Source organism: Aspergillus stella-maris (genome assembly GCF_047715825.1).
Source record: "Aspergillus stella-maris strain CBS 113639 unplaced genomic scaffold BDV14scaffold_7, whole genome shotgun sequence".
NCBI classification, from domain to species: domain Eukaryota; kingdom Fungi; phylum Ascomycota; class Eurotiomycetes; order Eurotiales; family Aspergillaceae; genus Aspergillus; species Aspergillus stella-maris.
In genome coordinates, this window is record NW_027396801.1 from 76,596 (window position 1) to 95,734 (window position 19,139).

At 50.5% G+C, this 19,139-nt stretch overlaps 5 protein-coding genes across 5 annotated transcripts; 1 reads left to right on the forward strand and 4 right to left on the reverse strand.

The window, feature by feature from the left end:
- Positions 1 to 824: 824 nt before the first annotated feature.
- BDV14DRAFT_130216 (uncharacterized protein) lies at positions 825 to 2,647 on the reverse strand. The gene is made up of 5 exons (XM_073766093.1): positions 2,342 to 2,647; positions 1,965 to 2,272; positions 1,788 to 1,910; positions 1,652 to 1,732; positions 825 to 1,588 (listed from the first exon to the last, which is right to left on the reverse strand). The coding sequence occupies exons 1-5, from the start codon at positions 2,489 to 2,491 to the stop codon at positions 1,135 to 1,137; spliced, it is 1,116 nt and encodes a 371-aa protein (XP_073631690.1). The 5' UTR covers positions 2,492 to 2,647; the 3' UTR covers positions 825 to 1,134.
- Positions 2,648 to 6,243: 3,596 nt separating this feature from the next.
- BDV14DRAFT_196545 (thioredoxin family protein) lies at positions 6,244 to 7,106 on the reverse strand (the record flags this gene model as incomplete). The annotated part of the gene is made up of 3 exons (XM_073772467.1): positions 6,244 to 6,541; positions 6,612 to 6,815; positions 7,048 to 7,106. The coding sequence occupies 3 exons, from the start codon at positions 7,104 to 7,106 to the stop codon at positions 6,244 to 6,246; spliced, it is 561 nt and encodes a 186-aa protein (XP_073631691.1).
- A 102-nt stretch (positions 7,107 to 7,208) lies between these two features.
- On the reverse strand, positions 7,209 to 10,666 carry BDV14DRAFT_130356 (uncharacterized protein). Its single transcript, XM_073766094.1, has 3 exons — positions 10,313 to 10,666; positions 7,855 to 10,234; positions 7,209 to 7,509 (listed from the first exon to the last, which is right to left on the reverse strand). The coding sequence occupies exons 2-3, from the start codon at positions 10,110 to 10,112 to the stop codon at positions 7,389 to 7,391; spliced, it is 2,379 nt and encodes a 792-aa protein (XP_073631692.1). The 5' UTR covers positions 10,113 to 10,234; positions 10,313 to 10,666; the 3' UTR covers positions 7,209 to 7,388.
- A 5,062-nt stretch (positions 10,667 to 15,728) lies between these two features.
- Positions 15,729 to 17,310, reverse strand: BDV14DRAFT_166629 (translation initiation factor eIF2B subunit alpha). Its single transcript, XM_073767519.1, has 2 exons — positions 17,195 to 17,310; positions 15,729 to 17,135 (listed from the first exon to the last, which is right to left on the reverse strand). The coding sequence occupies exons 1-2, from the start codon at positions 17,236 to 17,238 to the stop codon at positions 16,136 to 16,138; spliced, it is 1,044 nt and encodes a 347-aa protein (XP_073631693.1). The 5' UTR covers positions 17,239 to 17,310; the 3' UTR covers positions 15,729 to 16,135.
- A 246-nt stretch (positions 17,311 to 17,556) lies between these two features.
- On the forward strand, positions 17,557 to 19,136 carry nuf2 (kinetochore-associated Ndc80 complex subunit NUF2; the record flags this gene model as incomplete). Its single annotated transcript, XM_073772468.1, has 4 exons — positions 17,557 to 17,658; positions 17,718 to 17,978; positions 18,050 to 18,964; positions 19,023 to 19,136. The coding sequence occupies 4 exons, from the start codon at positions 17,557 to 17,559 to the stop codon at positions 19,134 to 19,136; spliced, it is 1,392 nt and encodes a 463-aa protein (XP_073631694.1).
- Between the last annotated feature and the right edge of the window lie 3 nt (positions 19,137 to 19,139).

Below are 19,139 nucleotides of genomic sequence, written 5' to 3' on the forward strand. Positions count from 1 at the left end.
GCGTTGACACGGCTCTCGAGGCCGGCGATGTTATTCGAGGAGCTATCCGCTAGACTGCAAATGCCAGTTACTGTCGCAGGCCGAGCACATTATCTCGCGTGGGCTCACGTCAACAGCTGCGAGGAGCCTGGTTTCCGGCCTTATGAATACACATACAACGACGTCAAATAAGAGTGGGTACTCTGTAGGTAAAGGGGCGTCAGCGAATCCAATTCTTCACTCCACCGAACTTCAGAACGACACAAGCAGGTCTCCATAATCATATAGGTATGTGGCAAACATTCCCCAACAAAAACATCACCAAATGTCAGGATGAACGCATCTGACAACCAGCATAGGGCCAGGAATCAGCATTCAGGGGGCGACAACCCCGACCCAGAAAGCCAAGCCCCTAACATCACCACCGATCCGCCCCCAGAACATTCAATCTGCAATCGCCAATGCAATCTCGATTCTCGATTTTGATTTCGATTCCTAAGATAATCCCGGGGTGGGTTCTTGGCTTTTATTGGCATTACGTACTCTATACTGAACTCTAGTTTAAGTGTACTCTGAATATCGCTATCACAGGGTCCTCTATCCAGCTTGGCGAATCCAATTATTGTCCTAAAGAGGCGATTAGATCGAGAACCGTTCAAGATGCGTTCTTCGCCGGGGAAGCACGGAGCTAGTCTACGAACTACGGGTATATCCCCGGGGCTGTTGGGGGTTGCGAGTCAGAGTTTACCCACTGGGCTCATCAGCGTGAAGTAACTCTGAACTCACGTGTGATCATTGATCGATCATTGATCAACGACCAAGAACAGCCAAGATTGCAAATCCCGGTTGGCGGGGGAAGTTCTGCAGGTAATTTCCCAGGTCCGGGGTTTTGGGTTTGGGGACGCATGAGTCTGCTAAAGTCAGGGGTTCTATTATTTATGAGTAATAGTTGTAGTCTTGCTGCCTGTTATCATTGATCATTGATTGAGAAGTGTATTATAAAGAAATATAAGGAGGGTATACTATAGTTAGAAAGACAGACATGTACAGAGTACAGACAGAATCAGATTCTCGCCCGTGAAAGATAGTGTATAAGAACAAATGAATGAATGAACCCTCAGCCCAAGTCGCCGTCCCAGTTTGTTTTCCCAATCACTAGCTCCGGTCATACGTGACGTCGACCTGTCTGGAGACCATGATATCAGTCCTTTGTCTGCCGGCACCGCCGTCGAAGATGCCCTTCTGGCTGTCGTCATCGCTAAGCTCGCTGTCACGACCGCTGGGCGCGTTGTTACCCTTGACTTCGGTGACTGTGGAGTGGAGGTAACCGTCGTGGCTCTTGCTGTGGCCGTGCTGGGACAGTTCGAACTCAGATCCGAGGGGTCGGGTATGGGTGCGGCTGCGGGAGCCACTGTATCCTGTGCGGCGGACGGTGCGCTCGAACCAGTTCTTGAAGAGGGGGCGGAGGGTGGCGACGTTTCCGACGATCATACCGATGGCGTTTTCAGCGAAACCCCAGATGACAACGTTGGCGACGGCGAAGAGGAAGTCGTCCTGGTTGGTGAGGTTGACGGTATACTTGAGACGCACGCAGGCGGAAAGAGAGGCACTGTCAGACAAGATATGTTAGCAAAGGTACCATGATGAAATTGCATATGGTTGGTATACGCACAAGATACCGAGACTCATCAGACCCATAACGGCAACCTTACTGTTGCGGTCAAGTTGGACGTTCCAGAGCAAGAAAACCGGCCTGTGACGTTCATGTTAGTGGTGAGTTGGCGATAAGATGGAAAGGGGGCACGAACATTGCGGCGGTAATCCAGTCCGTAACAATGTTGACGGCCGTACAGGCATAGTAGGCGTTCGTCAAGACATAGCCAGGCTTGCAGTGGCCGCCTTGTTCAAGGAGTTCAGGTTCCCAAGCGGCCCTGTTCATTGTCAGCTGCAAAGTTTGACATCACGAAACCAAGGACAAGACATACTCGATAGGAATACAGTTGGTAAGAATGAAAATCAACGCGATGAAGTTCATAATCGTAAAGAGTGCAATGACCACATATTGGAGGTAAATGTATGACTTTCGCCCCTCAGCCACTCGAACCAACATCCAACTGATACTGAGCTTGATGGGGATGATGGCAGCGCAGTAGCCGATTTCGAAGATCAAGAAGAACTTTTGACCACCAGCTTGATACTGCTCGTTCCCGGGCTCGTTTAACTGATCGATATGGATACCGATACCGTTGAAGGCGCCTCCGATACAGCCTGCCACGAGCACGCAAAAGGGTGCCTTTTGGTGTTGATGTCAGTCCTGGTCCAAGCACGCGGGCAGGTGAAACAATTGGGCGAGGGCACATACCAAAGCAACCGTCATAATCCAGTCTTCCACGGACCACGATCTCCTTGTGATTCGACAATACGCCCGCAGGCCATAACTGATGAAGGCGAGAGCAGTCAACATAATGACACTGCCCGCCACGTTGGGCGAGGCATCCCCGGTGATAGCCATATCGCTGACAATATTCACACGAGATGGCTGAGAGACTGTAAAGAAATCAAATGAGACGGGACTGGACAGTGAGGAAAACCCGGGGACGGTGGGCACGCCAGGATTAAAAACCCATCTATTCTGGGCGTGCCTCCTAATCGTCGGAAATGAGCCAGGCCTGGTCCGTAACTGGGAAGCATCGAAGGCCCACAGAAAGTATAGCAGATAGATACGATTGGGCGGGGAGCCCGTGCAAATGGATCATTAAGACCAGGGCTATCGGCGTAGTGTCTCAAATGGTGCGAATCAGTGTTGATCCGCCCGCCACTCGCTAAGGCACCCCTAGCGAAGAGCCCAGGCGGAGCATCGCGAGCTGCAAAGATTGATCCAGTCTACACCAGAGACAGTTAGTGGTTAATCTCTTCATTCTGCGAATGTAGGCAAAGATTGCCCTGATCGACCACAGCTGAGCGTTATTGACTCTAGTTGCAATGGCCAAACCACGCCTTGGGGATCTAAGTACAACTCCTAAATGGAATTGTGATTCCGCGGACTCGCAGTGTGGTGAATCTCGGGTCGAGACACGAGACGATGGTCGTTCCACGGATCCGTCCGTCCGCGCGTGTCTGGGCTGTCAGTCCGAACCGACATTGTGATTGTCGCGTTGATTTGCTCGCTTCTGCTGATCAAGGTACTTTGGTTGTTAGCATCAGTCTAGAATCATCATAGAGTCATGCAAGGTACAGCGCACAACCATGCAAAACTTCTGCAGGTCTTCTGCTGCAGCAATTTGTGAGGAACGGTGGGGGAAGAGAAGCCTGGAACGCACGGAGATAGGCCCGAGATCCAACCATGTGACCTGAACCAAGGATCACCCCCAGCAGCAATTTGCCTTGATTCTGGAGCACTGACTAGATAGGGTAACTGAGCCTCTGACCTGAGTCCGTCTGTGGCGATTTTGAAAGGATAAGCCCGCTCGCACTTGCCAACAGACGCCCTCCGCACGCTCGAACCGAACCCTTGGGGCAAAAGTGATAGCTCGACTTTTCGATACTAACCCGCATCTGTCCATCTACACGGGGCCAAGCCAAGGAAAACACTAAGGAAAACCTTAACTGTGCTGTCCCAGGGGTCTGGTACTGGCTACTCCTTCCGAGCGGCGTGGTTTATTATCTTATACCATGGACTGCTGCTCTTCTAATGGCTTGGCCTTTTCTTATTCTTCGTTTTTGCTTGTTCGCTTCTGTTCTAATGATCCCATCTAACGCTTCCAGTAGCCTTTCCTGAACGACTTGAAGCCTCTGACTCGACTCGTTGCATAGTCTTCCCCGGTGAGTACTTCGGCTCTTGTATCCGCCAATATCTCCCGGCTTCCAAGGATTTCTATGAGTCTCCAGCAATTCAGACGCTAGACATGCTAGTCTATCGCCGTCTGCTTTTTACTTTATCTAGCAGCCGCGGCGGGGAATAATCCAATCAACGACCGGATAAAGGGTAAATTGCCGGAGAATCCTGCCCTACGGTTGTTGTGCCACCCATCTGCCCCTGGGCTATTTCAGCGAGACTGTATAGCCTGATGTTGCTCGCTGAGATATGCCTCGCGGAGAGACTTCTTTCTTCCGGAACCATGGATCTAGCTGCGAGACATCATGCCATCGAGTCATCGACCTTCTAGACCCTTGACCCCATTGTTAACACGGAAGGCACGATGGGTGCCATCTGCACCTCCTCTATCAAGCTCCTTCCTTCTCGGCTGCTGTCTATTGCTCCTTCCTCATGGTTGAGCTACAACGACTTGTGGCAGCTAAGGAAAGAGCGACCAGCACTAATCGCACCTTCCCTTGTAGTCGGATATCAGTCGCGCCTTTGCTACTAGTTTAGGCATACATTGAAGTGCTACTAGTAGTTAGTATTTACTATTATAGGCTATCTAGTCCTTACTATCTGTGTTTAAAAAGATCATGGATAGGCAAGGGCACGAAACATATCTTTTTCCATGACTACCACTACTACTACTACTACCCTAAAATATCCCAGCACTACAGCATAAACATCTGTCGCTCTCTGGCTGTGTAGAAAGTCTCACGTGTGTCAAGCAGCTGTCAAAGCCTCCCTAGTCCCTACTCAGAGTCAGAGTCAGGGCTGTCACCTCCCAGCTCCACACCTCCACCAAACAAACTTCCTCTATAAATGTGGCAGCGAGCTCGAGCCATCCCATTCTCAGCCTTTATGGCAGTCGAAGATTCATGTCTTTTTTACGTCCATTGAATAGCACACTTTCCTGGGAAGAAGACACCGCAACTCCTTTTATCCCGAGCGCGCTGTTTGTTTGTCGATTATTGTATTCAGAAATCGATATCACGGCCAGGACCGCCGGCTTGTACAAACGGATAACAGACTATATAGCGTAACGCAGAAGGCTCCAAGACCTCCTATCTGTAGAAATCAATGTCCTCGAGACAACGGGCACCTTGGGCAACAGACTTATCACAGCTTTTGACTCTGTGGAATTTATCCAGCATCCAGCATACACCCGCCAGAAGAGAGACTCTACCATACTTATTGGGTAGGTGATGAGTTAATAATCTGGCTGTTGGTTGTCTTGTCTAGACAATACCTGCGGCAGTCCTCCACTCAAACTACTCCTTACCCAGGGACCTAGTCTTGCGTACATTCCTTCCATGATCATTAGTTCCCGTTACTTTCCAGTCTTGGGTAGTAAGTACTTAGCGCCAGTCAGTAAATGCAACTTAAGGTACTTTGCGCATACTCATTGGATGCTATAAACAAGGAGTATAGTTTCCAGAGAAGATCGGTTGCACAAAAAACGACACATGTCTATCCTCGTCTCAGTGCTCAATGGGCAGGTTCATATGGCCTCGGGCTCTCGGGCTGCTACTTCTTGTTTCCCGTGTAAAACATGCTGCATTTAGATATACCTACACGGTTAAGTACTGACTTACTCAAGAACGCTGTACCTAGATCGCCACTTACATCTTCCTACTCCGCGGGCCAGATCACGTCACGTCATGCAGCATCTAGCTAGGTATCTACTAGGTAGGTAGGCACCTACCTCCTAGGGTGCCTCTACCTCACTTGGGACACGCACCTACATTCCACTCGTCTCCGACAACGCTACAATCAGTACAACAGGACAAAACCCCTAAGTCCCAGCTTTGAACCGCTAGTCAAGTAAAAGCTATTCTTATCCATATACCGCTCCATTCAAGCCAGAGCTCTGGCACTGGCAACTAGCAGAAACGATCGACTGCGTGATCTACACTGTGCGTAGCACAAGAATATGCCGAGGCTAACCTAACGTACCCTGTGCTCAAATGGTCTGGGTCTGTACTCCGTAGACTATCTAGGTACATGCTACATATGCACGTGTGCACGGAGGATCCGGTGTCTTATCTATGTTTGCTTTTTTGCGGCTGGGGGTGTTAGGTGGTGATTGCTTCAGCCTGTTCTTGAGTAGTGAGACTGAGTGAGACTGGCCTTGCGGGTGTTTTTGTTTATCTGGGTGCCTTATCTCGACATATAAGGGCGGTGCAGCATTGCAATTCCGTGCTCATGCGGGCAAGAAAAAGTGCAATGACTCGCCTTATCATGTATACAGTACTCAAAACCAAGGAACCTTGGCCGCTTGTCATATCAATTCATATCAACGGATTGAAATTCATTCAATGTAGTGTCATGTAATGTACTTGAAATCACAAAATTCCCCATATCATTCCCTTCCCAAATCAACACAATTCAATTGCAACCATAATCTAAGCAATCAAGCTCTTAACACCGGCCTCAAGAGCAGGCGGGTTGGCACCAACAACCTCATTGACCTTCTCGCCGTCCTTGTAGAGGAGGAAAGTGGGCATGGCACGGACACCAATCTCAGCGGCAACCTCGGAGAGCTCGTCGACGTCGATCTGGTAGAACTTGGCATCGGGGTAGGTCTTGGCGTACTCCTCGACCTTGGGGGCAATGGCCTTGCAGGGACCGCACCATGTAGCGAAGCAGTCGACGACAACGGCGCCCTGGGAGTTCTTGACCTTCTCGTCGAACTCGGCCTTACTGTAGACGAACGTGTGTTAGTGATTGACTCGACGGATGGGTATGGATTGTCTTGTAGAGGTGAACGTACGAGGTGATGGCAATAACGTGCTCGGAGGCGCCCATTTTGGCTTTTGTTGCGTTGAAGTGTGTAGAGGGTGTAGATGAGAAAGCGCGACGGGTAGTCGGAAGACGGGTACGCGGAGTCACAGAGGGACGCGAAAGTGTCGAAGCAAAGCGGGAAGCTCGAGAGACTGAAGAGTAAGAGGAGGAGAGACGGACGGACGGTTGAAGACTGTTATGTATGACAGGAGAGATCGTTAGCTTGAAATGAGGGGCTGGTGGATGAGGGGCAGGCGATTTGGTTTTATAGTGGGCGAAATTATGCTCCCACCAGAGCGGAATGACGTTTGCCGCGCCTGACTAATCATCGTTGCTTTGGCAGCAGCATCGCCTTCTGGGAGAGACAGAATGTGAAGGCTGTAGAGGATTCTGGGTGCGTTCTATGAGGGCCATTGTATGCTTACCAACGAGGACGCAGAGCGCGCAGCAGTGTAGACTGATTTGTCAAGTTCATTGAGGCCATCTTGATATATTTTACAGGAGCGCAGGCAATTGGTTGGGCTGATAAAGCTGGATTGGACTGGACGCGCAGAACCGTGAAGAAGCGTGGTTTTCCCGTCTGGGCCAACCATCGGAGCCTTAAAGCGGCGGCACCGGATGACGTGATCGCGGCTTATAAATGGGGGCGGTCTGGACTTATTGGTGCCTGAGGCATTCGGTACAGTGTATAGATCATGAATAATTCTGGACTTATTCACTGAGGTAGGTGCATTAGATATAACAAACACTATCCTAGTAGCATAAATTACAATAACTTGCATGAGATATCAAGCAAGGAAGCAGGGCACAGGACAATAGCCTGGTTGTCTATCAAAAAGCCACAGAAAAAGCACCGTACACGGGGCCGTAAACCAGAGATGACACAACTCTTCAAAATCTCGCCGATGGGGGGTATCAACAAACTCAAAACAGCAAAAGCAAAGCTACCATCCGTACCATTGACAGGTAAAAGATGGCTCAAGCACACACAGAGGCCGTAAACAAGAGCTACCTGGAGCCTCGACAACATAGTGTCGTAGGTCCACGGCAAACAAAGGAAAAGTTAAGGGCCAAAGGAGTGACTGAAGACATAGGAAATGATAAGGAGCGGCTAGGAGTCTATACTCCAAATGGGGTAGTGAATATTCAATGCAGAAGGGTAGAGTAGATAAATGGCGAGACTTTTTCATGAGTAAAAGCCGCGGCGACATCATCGATGCGCCTGGGTGTTGGTGGCAGTGTCATCATCGGCCGGGAAGAAAGCCCGGGCCGAATGATCTTCGGTCGGGCTGTATTCTTCTTCCGCTGAGATCGGGGACAGTGCTGCGACAGTCGCGACCAGTCCCGCGGTCGACTGGGGTCGAACCAACGGGTTAACAAGCACAGGTCGTTTGCCGACATCTTCGCGCCATGTTTCGCCCGAAGCCTGCGGCTGGGGAGTAACAGAGCCGTTGTCCTGGGTTTTGCCCTGCTCAACAGTAGTGCCGCTATCGGTGCTTTCACCAGGATAAGCGCCAAAAGCGGTAAACTGTGCGTCAAGGTTCTCTTCCTTGGCCGATCTTTCGAGCCCTTCCTCCGTCCTGTTTCGAGAAGAGCTCAGGCTGTGCCGTGCTGAGTTAGGCTGCCTTTGTGAGATGCGGCGCAGGAAGTGGCCTGACATCCATGACCCTTCAGAGTCCACAGAAGCCAAGGATTGTGAGAGGGGAAGGTTCTCGGGGTCTTCCTCGACACTCTCAGACCAGGAGTGGTGTCGGTTATTCTTGGCTCCTTCGGTGCCAGGAATAGGGTAATAAGATCCAGAGTGCAAGTCGGGAACCTGGTCTTCTGCCAGGGGTTCGTCCTCAGGGATGTCCGGGGACTGAAGACGCGAGTCGGGAGGCGAGAGGGGCTCGTCACCAAAGTGTTCAGTGAACTTGGACTGAGATCGCTTGATCGAGCTCGGTCCAAGCAAAACTTTGGGAGCAACGTAGGGGGCGGGAGTGGGATTTTGTTGTGTGTGAACCTTGAAGAAAGATTCGTGCGAAACGTTCTTCTGCGGTGGCGGGCTGCGGTTGGGAAAGCGCTCACGGTAGCTGCGCTTGAGACGAGAGCTACCACGGCGGATGATGGAAGTAATTGGGTTGACATGTCCACTGTGGTCGGACAAACGCCGTTCAGAGCCAACATTTCGAGAAATATCAGACGTGGACCCCCTTGTTGTGCCATACATCTGAGAAGAGTCCGGGCTTTGCACCCCTTGTCTAGATGGTGCAATAGATGTTGAAAGTGTGCTGCGAGACATGGTCATGTCTTGTTGAGACGGGCCAAAGCTGAAGCGGTTGTCAGCCTTTCTCTCACGGATGGACCTGTCATCGATGTTGCCAATGACATGGACACTTTCTTGAGATTCGTGCGGGTCCCTGTCAGGAACTCTGGAGCTATCTCGCAGCCACGAGCCTTCAGTCTCGCCGGACAGAAAAGCTTCCGTTTCTTGAGTTGTAGGCTGAGACTGCGCAGGAGGGTCAGAGCGACCGCGTTGAGTCGATGACTCCTTGGCTGTATCGGCAGGAACCAGAGGAGAGCTGGGTCGCGGTCCAGACTTGGGTACTTTCTGGGCGTTGCGTTGCAGCTTACGGACAAGCTTCTCTTGATCCTTGACTTGTTGGCGTTCCCGACGTCGGCGATCCCGATCCATCAGCTCCCTCAATGATCCCGCATCAAGGTCGTTGGCTAGCTCATCGATACGTCGCTTCGTGCGCAGATCTTCATCGGAAACCTCAAGACCAAGGGTTGGCGACTTCCTCCGATCGGCTGGCTCGGGCGATTTCTGGTGACGGGAATAAGTTGTTCGCGGTGTCTCGACATAGCGTATGACAGGGCGCGGCGTCCAGGCAGCGAAACCATTGACCTTGAAGGTGTAGGTCTCAGAATAGTCGGAGAGCGACGAAGCACGGGAATCTTGAATTGACAGACTAACGTCTGAACGATGCCGCCGATGATCGATTTGCATAGGATCGCCATGAGAAGGGGTAGTCGAGCGACGAGGAATGTCAATTGGCATCGACGACATCATCTTGATTTCGCGTTCCCTAGCGATCTCATACGCCTTGCGCTTGCTCAACCTCTTCTTCAGCGTCGTACGGTTTTCATTGTTGCGCTGCGGTTTGCGAAGCGATGGATTCCGGGCTATTTGTGACTGCGGAGCTGGGGCAGACGAAGGGTGGAAAGTGTGCGCTCTCACCTGTCGGTAATTCTCAAACACCGACGAAGGGTGCTGGTGTTGTTGACTTGTCTTGGAGGCATTGTTTTGGTTGGCCGGAAATACATCAACAGGCTGAGAGTATCGGTTCTTGCGACGTTTCGACTGCTTGCGCGACGGTTTCCTGCCCAGAGTGGCCTCGTCGAAACTATGGCGAGGGCCCTGCGACATAGGCACGTCCTTACGAGTATCTGTGCTATCCACCTGAACTGTATGCCGCTTACCCTTTCGACCAAATGGCCATATCGCCATGACGTCTGGTTTGGTCCGGTCGACGAATCGATCGCGGAGGCCCCTATTGCCGGATAGTCGAGCTGGGAACGAAGGTGGGATTCATGGCAGTAGGGTAAGACACGCGATTAAATGACGGATAGCTAGAGGGACAACCGAGGGTAAGTGTAAGGAACAGGAAAAGTATGGAGGGCCTGAAAATGGATATGGTTCAAACTTACCAGAAATAGGCCGATAGGCGGGAAGCGGAGAGTCGATAGTTGGGGGGTGAGATCACAGGCGCAGCAGAGATTGGGAGAGTCTTTAAAATAATCGGTGGTCGAGCTATAGTATAGCTAGGGCAGTCTGGCCAGCAGCAGCTGGGTGGTACAATCGAAACGGTCGAGGAGAGCGTATGACTCGTACGGCAACGTCAGTGGCAGTGGCAGAGTGGCAGTGAAAGTGGCAACTGTTGGAAGTTCCCACGACTGCAGGCCTCGACGTATAACAAACAAACAGCGAAGTAGTGGTAGTAAGTAGTAAAGAGTGAGGGGATAAGGACGGGGAAGAAAGGGAGAAAGTAGGGAGAAGAAAAGAGATCAAGTGGACTGCAGCGAAGAAGAAAAAGGGAAAATGGTAGACCCAGTCGATGATGTACGAGGGATGACGGAGTAGTAGTGCCTCAACGGTCGGGTACTAAAAGGACGAGAGTAGTAGACCATCTTATTTAGGCGTGTTATTACTTTGTAGACTACTACGCCTTAGTCAGTTACACTGTTGACAGCGGGCCGGGCGGAGAGGGTTTAATTACCACTCAGGCCCAGACTCTTCGACAGTGCCCTCCAGCCAAATGTCTTAAATCTCTTTGTCTTACTTGTTGCGACTTCCGCTTGGAGTTGCTCAACTGCTGAGACCAGGCCGTGTCTCAGAGGCTGGATCCGGGGCTGGTCAGTGACCTTTTCTAGTCATACTGATCAATCAAGACAAGAGTATCTCAGGATCAGATGAGAATCTGGTGATCTCAGTCACTCTCTTGACGCTGATGCTGATCTTGCAATTTCTTCAGCGGTGGAGCGACTCCAGACAGTTGCAGCCCAATGGAATTGCAGTGACGGTACCTGCCTTAGCCTTTAGGGGCCGTCTGTCCATTTATTGTCGATGATTCTCGCCCCTACAGAACTCCACACGCGAGCTCCATTCTTAGAAACCCCAATCGGGAAAAGACTCAACAACTGTAATACCAATACAAAAACGCCCCTCTTGATTCGCTGATCTTCCGCAGTATCGCCCATGTATCACATGCCCTAGTACCCTCCCGCCTCATGCCTAAGGCACCATGGGCATACATTGCGCTCACTGTTGATTTGAAGCAAACATTTGTTCTCTGCTATCGACTCAATTCAAGGTAAACTTTGTGGAGTGTGATCTGGCTGAGCCAACTTCAAGAAATCGCGGGCCTACCAAAGGGGAGCACCGAGCACGTCTCTTAGTAAGTCGTGCGTGGGCCATCCCAGACAAGCACTGCATGAACTCACACAGCATACGGGGAAGACCAATTTTTGCCGGTCCGTCCAGACGGTATCAAAATGTGTTAAGGCTCAAGCTAATAATAGGCTAGACTTAATTCCTACTCGAGTCCAAGATCAGGGTTGTTTTCGGTACTATTATGCGCTCGCCACTGTCAAAGATATATATCGAGCGCCTCGATCTACTCAATCTGAAAACACTTCTTCTAAACCCCACAAATACAAAGGAACCCTTATGATCAAGGATCACACCTCGATGCGAGCACTAACCGCTACTTCACCTGCCGCTTATTGGTGGGAGATGCTCGGGTTTTCAAAGAGCCTGCATCGAGGGGTCATCCTGGGACCAATGATATATTTGGTAACAAAGTACAATTTCAAGGGCCAGACCCAGAGGTTGCGGTGTACATGTCGAATCTCACACAATCCCGAGTATATTTATCACAAATCTCATCACTGCCCATCTTGGCGAGTAGGAATGCTTACATCTCAAATCCTGACTCTTCAGTATTAATACTCAACGGGTGCGACTTGCCGATACAAATGTATACAGAGTACAACACCCCTCTATACCTCTCCGAACCAGCTTACCTAGCGGCTGCAGCCACTCCCCTCCGCGTCTCTACACCGTACTCAACGATCCCAAGCATCCACGCTATTATTTGCTGGATATTACCCTGCAGAACTCCAGCAGCCGGGGATGCCGTTGTAAGGCACCACGTCTGATTTGCGTTGGCAGTAGTTACTGCCACTTGCTACTGACTACAGCTTAGTGCTGTGTGGCTGGTATACTACTGGTACAACGGTGCAGTAGTACGCTGTACATTGTACACTGGACGTGAAATATCACGCTGCGTGCTGCAGAACTCAACCATTCATCTGAGTTATCATTCTTTTGAGCTCACTTTTGTTTTTTATCTTTGACTCGCGCAGTCAATATAAATAGAGGCGCATAGCGCGCTGAGGTCGGCTTTTTATCATGGGGTGCTGCTCCTCACTTCCCCTCGCCTTACAACGCAGCATGGTTTATACTATGTGCCTATCCATAGGTACAATTCACATGGAAGGCAACAAATAAAGCCAACCTAAGCACACAGGGCTGATGCAACGGTTGCCAACAACAACGCCAAACAACCAATGTCCCTGTACTTTCCCATGCTGCTCAACAGTACTAAGTCATCAGAGCCAAAGCCCCTGCACAACCTGAAGAAGCATGAGCATGAGAATGATAACCAACACGAAAAGCATTGGCCCACCTCTGGAGCCGCCGCAGTCTACATCAAAATCGAAACGAACAATGCTGACTGAGATCAAGGCCGAAGGGTCTAGCCCGACGGAAATAGTATAGAATTATGAAACTGCCTTGGCCCGGTTTAGAACTGGACGATGATTATGACGATGAGAACCGTCAGACAGGGACATCTCACATTATGATTCAGTGTTCAGTGCTCAGTGAGATGGCGCGGGGGAGGTACACTACACTACACTACACACGTGGCGGCGCCTAAGCCGATTAAGATTGCCTTAGCATGAAGTGCTAGTGATTCAATTTAACATTTGAAGATGATAGGAAGTGATGTACAGGGTTTATGTACAAAAGATACCATAGTGCGGAAGACGAGATAAAAGGTATAGGTAAAATTCGTGATTCATACAGAATAAATAGACACTATGACCTCGAATTCACCGTCGAAGCCCTCTTCCTCAACCTATTCGGCTCGCGCTCAAGGACGCGATATCGCCGGGATAGCCGGCGGCTTAGAAGACCCCTTATCGACCAGGGCTCGCGGCTCTCTGTTGTGTGTTCTTGTCTTCGGTAGTCGTCGGATTTAGACTTGGAGTTGGAGTTGGAGTTGGAGTAACCGTAGGCGTCGGCAGGCTCGTCTCCGTCTCCGTCTCCGTGCGATCGCAGGGCTACCAGGGAGTCTGCGCCCATTGTTGTCGGGACTGGAATTTGAAGTACGCTTAGTATAAGATGGAGATGGTAGATCGATAGATAGGCTGACCGTGACGCAAGGAGGCGTCAGTTGGCGTTTGGCGTACTGATACAGAGTACTCGGTAGATACACCGTAGATAGATAGTGTACGTATGTCAGTAGGCGTCTGTCGTGGCTAGGCTAGGCAGGGCCGGAAGAACTGCAGGTTTGAGGGGTAATTTCCGAACGGTCGGTAGTGTCTGTTTTTGATTAAAACACGGGAAAAGCTTGGACTTTGTCTCTGTCTTCTGCTGATTTCTGGAAGACCGGATATTTGGGCTTTGGATGTTGTGACTGATTGTGGAGAGAGGAAGTGTTCAATAAGATTGAGGCTGGTGCCGGGCGGAGTTCACTCCGCGATGGGCTTGCGTGTATAGACCCAGAATTGCTTATGGTGGAGGACGGCGATGCTTTTGCAGTCTTCTTGTGGGACTGTTCCGTACGGAGCATACGGATACTCTGGGATCTTGATTCTTTGTGCAGACCAGTAAGACCAGTAGGTTGACTGTACGAGCGTCTGCTATAGATCTGATGACTACGAGAGCTGCTGAGTGAGACTGAGAAGCCGAGTTCATCCGCCGCATCTGAGGACCCGATGATGATGACATCACGTGTATACTCTTACGGTTACAACGGACAAAGGACTCAAAAATGAGGGGACCCTTATGCTTCCTCCAATTCCATAGATAGAAAATGGAGAATAAGCCGTTAAGATCTGTGACAATCGGCCATGAACTGTTTACTTACACCGCCACGATTGATCTGAATCTGATACTGTATCTATACCACACCGCCGAATCGGTAGGCCCAAGAGACTGAGACATATCCACCAGTTTCGATCAACACGAGCATGCCTCGTTTTCCCATCTTACCTCCAGTTCTGCCTGATTTCCAGGTTGAAGAAGTGGCTGACTCGCTCGATCTTCTGGCCCAAAGCTCACAACCAAGAGTTCAGTATACCCAAGTCCACTTCACTCCAGACCCGGTGATCACTCGCCACCCTGCCCAGTGCTCGCTCCCCAACAATACCAACAAATCCAAGTCCAACCCAACTTGCGCGTGACAATCTTCCGCATCAAGCCGATTATTGGCCTTGAAGAAGATCGGACCCAGTCATGGGATTCCCCATGTATCTTCCGATCCAATTTCATCCGTCGCACCCCGCCGGGCGTCTCTATAAACTTTGGCGGCACCGAAGAAGTGCAGCCGGACGTGCATGGATGACATTTCCTTTGGCATCATCATTATGTTATTGCTTTGTGCCCTGCTCCTGCCCTGCCCTGCTCGTGTTAGTCTCTCGGTCATTTCTGGGCCTGAGCGAACGACAGCTATTCTACCTAACTGAAGTATGACCTGTACTAGCGGGTGATTTCGACTTCGATCAATTTCGTTGTTCGGGCTTTAGGTTGTTCTCGGCCTGATATACTGACATACTAATACTAACCTTACCTTCACCCCCGGATTTATCTTCTTTCATCCGTATATTCCCAACCTATTCATCTTCGTACTGCCGTATTCTCTCTTCTCTTCGCTTCTCAAACAGAGGCTGTGCCTCTAACGACGCTCTTAAAGCCACACATTTCATCAACCGGCCCTGTGGGTCTAACATTCACATAGGTACTTACCTACCATGGCCGCCCTCTGGCTCTTCGTAGCATTCAGCTACCTCCTCCTCTACGCCTTCGCGTCAATGCAGTCTCAACTCCTTGACTCATCATCCTTGCTTCTCAAATCCATCTCGAATTGAATAGCAATGGTGGACGAAAAAAAAAAGAGAGATATTCAACATGACAATGCCGGATTGTGCCTGGCGGGGATGAATATGACCGGCTCTTTTCGGAACTCAACTCCGCGCGCGCTGATGGATTGTCGGAGGGCCTACGATAATGACTTTGCTATTCGCGGTTGCAGCTGGGTAGAAGAGGGCTTGACGTTGCAATGTGGTTTCGAGGCGCACGGTTTGGGTACCCAGAATGGATGGGAAGACGACGATACGACGAAGCGAAGAATCACGGGTTACGAAGAATGCGTGAACGAGATATGATGATTTGCGGGACAGATCTATGATATGACATGACATGACGAGCATACGGAGTACATATAGTTCAGTGGAGAAAATGTGTTAGCGATAGGAGTTTTGAGGGTTATTCAATTTTTGTTCGTTTCATTTTTTGTTTTTGCTCCCTACTCTATAGTGCTCGTTCTAGTAGTAACTAGGACCTTAGCTTGCTTGTATGGCGCATAAATCGTAGCTCATATTGATTGAGATGTTTTCGTGCTCGGACAACGCCAAAAGCCTCTTGCAGCAATGAGGCGTCGGTGGAACTGGTCATATGTGCCCAAGTGAGTCACGGGTGTACAGACGTGCCGAGTCGCCTTGGGGAAGCGTGATGGTGCTGAGCAGTCATACAGGGCTGCACTTGGGTCGAAACTCGACAAGGAGTAGCATGCTGTTTTTGTGGGCTTTTGACCCCAGGTCCCACTGGGGTTTGAGGGCAAAAGTCTATTATTTGACCAAATGCCAGCCAGCCTTGCACGACGACTATGAGTATCGAAGAAGCGATCAGAACCAGATCTTGATCAACTCTTCACTAACAGCACTTGGTGTCAATACACCGCTGTCCGTAATCAACGCAGAGATCAAATGAGGCGGTGTGAAATCAACAGAGCCGGCATCGAATTCTGAGTTCACGACCGGCGGCGTAGGCTTCTCCTGCTGCTTGGCACTCTCGACATCCTCTTGCGTCTTGAAATCAATAACGTGCTGCTCAATTGGCAGGTCATATTGGCCAAGCGGGTAGACCCGGACGAACTTGTGGCTCTCGGCCACGACGTAAAACGGCTTGCCCATGGCTTTTGCGAGCAGTCCAATCTGGTATGTACCCATTCGCGAGACAATGCCGCCATTCTCCACAACACCTTCCGCACCGACGATGACAACGTCCGCCTTGCCGAGTGAGTATGCTACGGCGGACTCGGGGATAGTGGCGACGGGGACGCCCTTTGCCCGTAGTGCACGGACTGTCTCCATACCCTCTGGCTCTGCCGTTGGGTTCTCGATATCTCCCTTTGGCGACGAAAGAACGTAGATCACCTTGAATCGTACCGCTGATGGCCCACCCTTCTCGTCGGCGGCCTGCTGCAGTAACGATGCGACAACTCTTGACCCTCCGTTCGTAAGAACTGTGCTTCCATCACGAACGAAACCTCTTCCAAACGCAGCGATCTTGTCTCGGCTTTCTTTCGCACGTCGGATGAATAGCCGGCTGTTGGAGAGAAGGTGTGCGCGGATAGCGTTGAAGTCGCCTGCTGGCCCCAGCTGCCCTGGCCTTTGTAGAGTTGTAATGAGATATCGTTGAAAGAGATCGGTTCCGGCGGAGAGACCGATTGGGTTGGGAATGGAGTTCTTCAAATGTGTGGTAGACTTTTCAAGGAGATCGAGTGTTTCTGATATGGTAGAGGAAGGCGAGTGTGTGAGAAGGAGTACTAAGGCTTCGATAGCCGCGATTGGCATCGTGATATCGGGATCTGAGTGAAGGAGCTCATTGTATGTTGCGACAATGCTGAATAGCACGCTGTTAGTACCAGCTTTGAGGGGCCTTGTAATTCTTGAAGCACTTACTCGAAGGGTTCTGAAGGTTTCGTCGTTGGGCCGTCAGTTGCCATCGTGTATAAATATAACCTATAAAGCGATGGCTATCAAGACACCTTTCAGTTGAATCATGAACCGTGTCGCGGAGCAATGTCTCTGCTGAAGAAGCCTAAGAGTCATCAAAAAACCGCAAGGCATCGCGGAGAATTTGCATTGTTTGCAACGGAACCCCTCCGTAAAGCCGCTAGTCCACTTTCGGCCCAACGTTGCCGTGCGAGCATCATCCGTGTAAACAATCAAAGCCAGCGCATTTTCTTCGCGACAACAACGGTTTTCGACATTGGTCCTTTGGCTCTGCAGCTTAAACATACCACAGAACGCTACATGAGAATATGGCGTACAGCTCGCGAATGAGCCAGCAATTCCATGGCTCTCAACAGCATGGTCGGGGAGGTCGCAAGAAAGAGGACGAAAACGATGCGCTAATGCGCCTGGTACGGACTCAGAGCTTCCCTTATTGACCCCTCGCGCCGTATACTGACCTAATATCCAGCCGGATAAAGAAATCGCAGGATGCATCAACGACATCGGTATTCCGTTCACCGCTGCTGACTTGATCAAGCCCAACGCACAGCAGGTCCAAATGGTGCTAGAATGGTTCGCGGAGCTTCTCATGAACACCACCCGCGACACCGTTGAGCCGGCGATGCGCGCTGCGGCGGATGATATTTGTGGCGACTTTCCTGACATTGTGCCCTCGGACACCCGGAACCTGATGGGTTTCTTCGCTATGCTACGGAGACTGATGCTGGAGGTATGCAACATCAATTTCTGGTCAAGCTGACCTGCATTCTCTTCATTAATTGCTAATTCCTAACCTTAAAGTGTGGTGTCAATGATTTTACATTTACCGACTTGACAAAACCTACCCACGATCGCCTTGTCAAGATATTTTCGTACCTCATTAACTTCGTGCGATTCCGCGAGTCCCAGACCGCTGTTATCGATGAGCATTTCAACAAGACGGAAAAGACAAAGCAACGGATTGACACACTTTTCGCCGAGAACCAGGAAATGGAGCAGCGGCTCCAGGAGATGCGCCGCAATCTCAAGGCCAACGAGGCAGAAGTCAAGGAGAAAGTGAGAAGAAACGATGACCTGAAGGCTCGCCTACGTGAATTAGGACGTGGCCAAGAGCGTGTTGCTGAGACGCTAGAGCGGGTCAAGGCCGACAAAGGAAGATTTCAGAATCAGCTCAAGGAGAAAATGGAGCGAACAGTTAGAAGCCGACAGGAAGTCGACAAACTGCGGCCGTATGCTATGGAGAGCCCTGCCACCCTGCAGTCAACCCTAAACGGCTTATCTGAGAACCTCTTGCGAGAGAAGGCACAAATCGATACCATGGAGAAAAGGGCCAGAGCGTTGCAGACCTCGTCAGACACATTCACCGTCGTCAGTAATGACGTTCAAGCGTGCGTTAAGCTCCTTGATGACATTTCTGCGGAGCTTCAGAGAGAGGACGATGAAGAGCAACGCTTTTTGAGAAACAGGGAGGCCATCTCAGAGAGAGGTAACAACGTCAGGGAGGTCGAACAAATGGAGGGAATGCTACAACGACAGCTCACTCGGTGGAACGACAGGATTGAAGCATTACGGAACAGTGCTCGTGAAAAGGCCGAAGTGGCCCAGAAGCAGATGGAGGAGCTCCGAGAGGTGCAGAAACAGCTCCGGGAAGAGCGAGCAGAGAAGCAACGCGACATGGAGCGAAGAAGGATCAGGATTGAGCAGACTGAGAAAAAGGTAACCAGGACCCTTTCCTCCCTCCACGATTTGTCGAGACGTACTAACACTTCTACAGATGGCCGATCTGAAAGAGAATATCGAGAGCGAGATCCAAAGCGCCCATGACGAATATCTCAAACTCGAATCGCATATCAAGTTGTATATCACGGAGATGGAGAAGAGTCTATAGACC